The sequence below is a fragment of the Myotis brandtii genome, unplaced genomic scaffold, assembly GCF_000412655.1.
Source record: "Myotis brandtii unplaced genomic scaffold, ASM41265v1 scaffold456, whole genome shotgun sequence".
Lineage (NCBI taxonomy): Eukaryota > Metazoa > Chordata > Mammalia > Chiroptera > Vespertilionidae > Myotis > Myotis brandtii.
This window is the reverse complement of record NW_005367431.1, coordinates 4,357,964-4,364,280: the sequence shown is the minus strand read 5'-3', so window position 1 is coordinate 4,364,280 and position 6,317 is coordinate 4,357,964. Positions and strand designations below refer to the sequence as shown.

General features: G+C 39.7%; 1 protein-coding gene across 2 annotated transcripts in view; it reads right to left on the bottom strand.

Moving 5' to 3' along the window:
• Positions 1 to 246: 246 nt before the first annotated feature.
• SYF2 (SYF2 pre-mRNA-splicing factor) overlaps positions 247 to 6,317 on the bottom strand; it is a 6,457-nt gene continuing 386 nt past the window's right edge. Inside the window, exons 2-7 of one of the 2 annotated variants that reach the window (XM_005875178.2) lie at positions 6,183 to 6,293; positions 4,496 to 4,621; positions 3,912 to 4,029; positions 3,464 to 3,554; positions 1,907 to 2,005; positions 247 to 957 (exon numbers count right to left, since the gene is read on the bottom strand). In XM_005875178.2, the coding sequence (XP_005875240.1) occupies positions 792 to 957; positions 1,907 to 2,005; positions 3,464 to 3,554; positions 3,912 to 4,029; positions 4,496 to 4,621; positions 6,183 to 6,293 (711 nt within the window). In that variant the 3' untranslated portion in view covers positions 247 to 791. The remainder of the gene's footprint in view (positions 958 to 1,906; positions 2,006 to 3,463; positions 3,555 to 3,911; positions 4,030 to 4,495; positions 4,622 to 6,182; positions 6,294 to 6,317) is intronic. The other variant, XM_014546880.1, reaches the window with a different exon arrangement.

The window sequence follows — 6,317 nt, the reverse complement described above, 5'->3', positions numbered from 1 at the left end:
AGGTAAAGCTATACACCTAGTATTTGCTTCAAAAGAACATGGGAGTCACAGAGGGGAAAGTAGAAATAAAGATGAAACTGTATTCGCCATGAGATGGGGATTGGGTATGTGGGGGTCATTGTACTAAATTGTCTTCTTTTGAATATGTTTGGAATTTCCCATAAAAAAGAAATTTTAAGTTTATGGAATTGGAAGCATGTATGTTGGTGTGTGTATATATACAAATATATTTTTGAATGATAAGCAGAGGGTATAGTAGGGATTTTATTCCACAGGATATTTGCTTTGTAAAAAGGGAACAGTACATGGTCCATATTCACAGGAGGACAGTTCTGCTACTTCCTGAACTTGGTCATAAGCAGTCCTGGGTCCAGCCTGCACCAGTCCTCCAGGAGCCACTGCCACACCTTCATCACTGTCCTTAGCTTCAATCCCACATGGTTCCTGAGTCCAACTCTAGATTCTGTCAAATTCCTAACATGATTCAAAGCGACAGTGACTGAATTTATGTTTGGTACCAGCAATCTTAAGCCCAAAATGCTTCAAAGATTAAACAATCACACATTTAAAATACATAGAAAAATAATATAATTAGGATTTATACAAAGTAGATTATTACAAAACAAGTACACTACAAGAAATACATCTTATATCCAAACACAAAAATTTGGAAATATATGTTTAAGAAAAAACATTTATTTTTAAATGCTGAGTGGGAAGGCATAGACTGAGTCCTGCTAGCAGAAATTTTCACTCCATCCCAAGCTTCTAAAAACAGTTCCTGGAGGAGACTAGACAGCTGTTCCTCTCTCCAAATTCTGTTTAATTTCAGCTGTGTATTTCCCATAGAATCTTTCTGCCTTTTTGTTGAATTTGGCATTTCTTTCATTAATATAGTCGATATCTGCATCGTCATTATAAGGTCGTCTCCGGCTATATTTGTCTCGTTTTTCAATTCTGAGGGAAAAAGAAAGTAATTTTTAAAATTTTAAATGTCTTTTTTAAAATTTTTTAATTTATTAACTTGAGAGAGAGAGAGAGAGAAACATCGATTTGTTGTTCCACTTATTTATGCATTCATTCATTGATTCTTGCTTGTGCCCTGACCGGAAATCAAACCCGCAACCTTGGCATATCAGAACGGCACTCTAACCAACTGAGCTGGCTGGCCAGGGCTTGTCTTCTTTTTTTTGTCTTAATAGAAATGGCTGAGTAGTTGAGAAAAGCATCATTACACTTAGAATAGCACACTTTGGTGGGTGGGGGAAGCAGTTTTCATCAAGATTAAGTTGAAGCTGCTAATAGCACAACCCTGGGTAAGAACCATGAAATCCAGTATATACAAATTCACCTTCAGAATGCCTCTAAGAAAGCAATGATAACCTTGTTATAAACTGGATTGGATACATAAAATATTAAAAGAAGATGACTACAATAATAATTATATTAATAATAACCACAGCTAATATGGAGTGCACAGTGAGACACTATCCTTAATACTTCACATGTATTAACTTCTAAAATACAGATTCATTCCACTCTGCCTAATATTCACCCCTATCAGTATAAGAAACACAAATGTAGTGGAGGTACATTTACTAGAACACTCTTGCTTCTTCAAATCAAATAGCAGAGTGATTACTAAATAAAAGTTCTTAAAGAAGAAGAATTTTCTTTAGATCCTTCCCTGCTTCAATGATAACAATTCAATTTTATCAATATTTTGTTTGCTTCTCCATTCCAAATCATATGGACTCAACTCATACTTGCTGTCCCCAAAACCACTGTACATGCTAAGTCAGAAATTAGCAAGTATAATATCTGTCTATTCAATTCATTCTAAGCTTATTATGTTCATTTTGCCATTAAGCACTTAAAATTTCACTCTGCTCTACTGAGTACTTACTGTTTTTCCAGATCTGTGACCATCCTATCAATTTCCTGTGTGGAAGGCACATGTGTTCCATGAAGAAGACTGTTGGATGTTGGGAAAAACTCTTCTCCACTGAAAAGACAGCAAAATGAACTTACAGTAACAATACAAGTGCACTAAGTTCTCTAATTTCAAAGTAAACCATTCAGGATGAGATATAAGAGACACACATATTTACTGTGGGGTGGGTCCCACCTTAACTTAAAAAAAAAAAAAAAAATACAGAGCCTTGGCCCGTATGGCTCAGTTGGTTGGGTACCATCCCGTGCACCGAAAGATTGCTGGTTTACCCAGCCAGCGTGGCTCAGTAGTTGAGCATCAACCTGTGAACCAGGAGGTCACGGTTCGATTCCTGGTCAGGGCATCTGCCCAGGTTGTCGGCTTGATCCCCAGTTGGGGGTGTGCAGGAGGCAGCCAATCAATGATTCTCTCTCATCACTAATGTTTCTATCTCTCTCACCCACTCCCTTCCTCTCTGAAATCAATAAATAAAAATATTTTTTAAAAAAGAAACAAAAAAGATTGCTGGTTCAATTCCTGATCAGGGCACATGCCAGGATTGCAGGCTTGAACCCCAGTAGGGGGCATGTAGGAGGCACCTGACTGATGCTTCGCTTTCACATCAATGTTTCTCTCTCTCTCTCTTTTTTGCTCTCTGAAAATCAATAAAAAAATCTTAAAAAACAAAAATACAGAATCAGAAGGGATCTAATAAATCACTTATTCTGACACTTTCATTCTATAGATGAAAGAGCCAAGGGCCAGAGTCAGGACTTGCCTCCAAGTTCACGTATTTCTTCTCCACTAAAGCAGGGGTTGGCAAGCTCCACCATGTTTTTATAAACAGTTTTACTGGGACAGAGCCACACCCATCTGTCTATAGGTCCTCTATGCTTTCACATCACAGCAGCAGAGCGGAGTAGTAGTTGTACAGAGACCATATAGCCCACAAAGCCTAAAATGTTTACTATCTGGTCCTTTACAAAAAAAAAAAGTTCACACATGCTGGCACTAAAGCAGGGGTCCTCAAAACTACACCCGCGGGCCACATGCAAATACAAATATTGTATTTGTTCCCGTTTTGTTTTTTTACTTCAAAATAAGATATGTGCAGTGTGCATAGGAATTTGTTCATAGTTTTTTTTTTAAACTATAGTCCAGCCCTCCAACGGTCTGAGGGACAGTGAACTGGCCCCCTGTTTAAAAAGTTTGAGGACCCCTGCACTAAAGCATCTTAAAAGAATATTGGGGTGAATAGGATAATCTGGTTTTAAACACTCCACACTCAGTCTTGGAACGCCCAGCTAGAAAGATAGCCAAATGATGAGTTTAACTACTGTGGAGCGAGCAATAGTGTTGCTGAGATCAGAAATCATTCTTAAGACAGCTGTCTGATAACCCATACCTAAACATTACCTAGGCATTATTTATATGTGTATGGTTGTATATATATTCACACACAAATATGTCTACCTCAGGATGCAAAAAAAACCCAAAAAAAACAAAAAACTTGCATTACTGTCAACTTACTGCTTTTCTCTCAGTCTCTCATATGTTTCCATGTCAGGTTTGATCTGTTTGGTCAACCGATGATACTGGCGTAACTGGGCAGCAGCATAATCTAAAAAGAAAATGAGAACCAGACATAATATACTTCCTTGTTTGGTCATTACAATTCAGGGGGGAAAAAATCTAAATTATTAGTAGCAATATATGCACAAGACACCAATCTAAGCAGAGCCTCTTATCCTGAAGATGCTGACAATACAAGCCTCGATTAATTTTACCACGAAGAATAAAAGAATCCAGATGACTGAAGTACAGCCTTTACTGCTGCCCCAGGAGATATATTTGTATTTTCTTGGGTTTATGTCTCTTAGAGAATATCCCTGAAGGGGCGTATCCTTTCATAAATCAGGAACACTGAAGGCGATGCTTACCTAACAGGCCCATTCAATAAAGTAAAAGCCAATTTTACCTGAAAATCCCAGGTCGGGGTTTTTCCTCTTCTTTTTCCTCTCCCATCTTTCTGCATCTTCGGCACTGATCTCCAGTAACTTCACTTTCTCATAGTCCTCCCCTCTGGCTGCACATTCCTAAAAAGAAAGGAAAAAGCTGAAACCAGCAATTATGATACAAGCAATTATTTTATCTATTTTAAAACAAGAAAGATTAAATAAAATTACCTAGCAATACTTTTAAAATGATTAATCAAAGAAAATTTGGGAATCTGCTATAGTATATAAGAAATAAGTACACAGATTTAAAATAATATTTATTCAGCATTTATCAGGTGTCAGACCCTGTTTTACAGGCACTGGCTCATTTAACTCATAATTAACTCAATTATTATCATAGTCTCCATTTTACAGGTGAGAAAACAGAGGCACAGACAGGTTAGATAACTCACCCAAAGTGTTGCAGCTAGTAAAAAGCAGAGCCAAGACCTGAACTCTGGCAGCCTAGCTCTAGAACCAGTGTACAAAACCACCTGGTTTTACTGCGTCAATACAACAGAAAGACCGAGTAAACCACTTAGGAAACAGCAGAGGCGTTCCTAACCTTTTTCTTTTCTTCCTCCTGTAGTTCCCATTCCAAACGAGCCTTTCTGGCTTCCCAATTTGCAGGTAACTTCAGTCTTTTATCTTCTTCCACAACTTCCTGGTGATTTAATTTACGGGCTTCATTCTACAACGTAACGAAAGTTTATAGCTGAAGCATGAAAATCAATCCAAATAGATCTTGCCTTCTTTGAGGGTCAGGTAAGACACATTACCAAGGGGACCCCATTTTATCTTAGAGCAAGAGAGAGCCATCAAAGGATTTTAAGCAAGGGAACCACCTAACTAGGTCTGCATTTGTATCGAGTCAAAAAAAAAAAAAAGTGTTGGGCTGCACGGATTTGCTGCTCCAGAGGCCTGCAGGTTCATGTCAGCTTTACCTCTGTTTAGCTGTGCAGTCCCTTTGAGCAGGTCCCTTAGGGTTGGATGGGACGAGGTTCACAAAGGGGAAGGACTACTACAGGGGCACTAAAGACTTCAGATGGCACGGAATGATGTTAAACACATGATGAGAAGGACGTTCTACTTTCCAGTCTCTTTTCATCTTAACTCAAGGAAAAAGCCTCAATTTGGGGCTGGGGCTCTAAAACCTATCTTAATATCTCTAATCCTTTCCAAGTCCTCCCTCCTTTTCAAATATTTTAACAGTTTACATTATGGCAAATGAAAGAAGTTTTCCAGTTGGATTACTCTGTGAAGAGTCTGTTTTAAAATAAATTTAACTGCATAAAATAAAATAAGTATACCATCTTAAGGAAAAATTAAGTTTGATGTTTTTTCCAGTTGGATTACTCTGTGAAGAGTCTGTTTTAAAACAAATTTAACTGCATAAAATAAATGACTATACCATCTTAAGGAAAAATTAACTTTGATGTTTCTTAGGTCACAGGCTGGTGGCAGTAAGTCCAGGAAGCCATGTCTCCTAATTTCCAACCAGATGTTCTTTACACAGTTCATCCAAGTAAATATTTAAGTGTGTTTAAGTCTTTCTTAGATTAACTTTTGGGGGCAAAGAGAGAATGTCCTCTCAACTACCATCCCTTATTTATTCTTGAAGCTGACAATACCCTCCAGGTGAAGACACCAAGAAAACACCTGAAATCAAAGTTGTGTGTGTTGCCCTGAAAGAGACAGCAAACCAAAGGGAACTGTAGGCATTTAGGTGAGAGAGTGTTAGGGAGTAGGTACAGGGTTAGGGGGTAGGTGTCAGCGGCTTGGGGGGGAAATTCGAGGAAGTGTGATTGTGCTCTGGATTGGCACTGTCGGAAAGCCAACGCATTTTTGATTGAGTATCTTAAGTTTTTACAAATGAGGCAGGATTAATGGAACAAGACTAATGTTTTATTTGATAATAACAGTGCCGCCCCGCACAGTCGAAAATTCGAGTATAGCTCATACTGTTTTCATTCTGCGCGGTTGGTTGAATCCAAGTATGCGAAGGGGCAACTGTAGCATCCAAAGTTATATACGGATTTTCGACTGCGGGGTTCAGCACCCCTAAACCCAGATGCGATGTCCAAGGGTCAACTGTATTTTCAAAAGTGACTAACGTGCTACCAGCGTTGAGAACCACCGGGACAGATCTTGCATCGGGCCACGCGGGTTTGTTAGGCTCGCTGCTGCGACTTCCTCGTCCCCCCACCGACACGCAGGGGCCCGGCCAGTGCCAGGGCTCAGCACCTACTCACCCGCTTCAGGTGCAGCTCCCGGAACTTGCGCAGTCTCTGCTCGCGCTTCTGGGCGGACAGCTCCTCCGCCGCCGCGAGGGGCTGCTCCTCCTGCTCACTGCTCGCCAGCACCTGCGACAGGGAGGGACGGCGGTT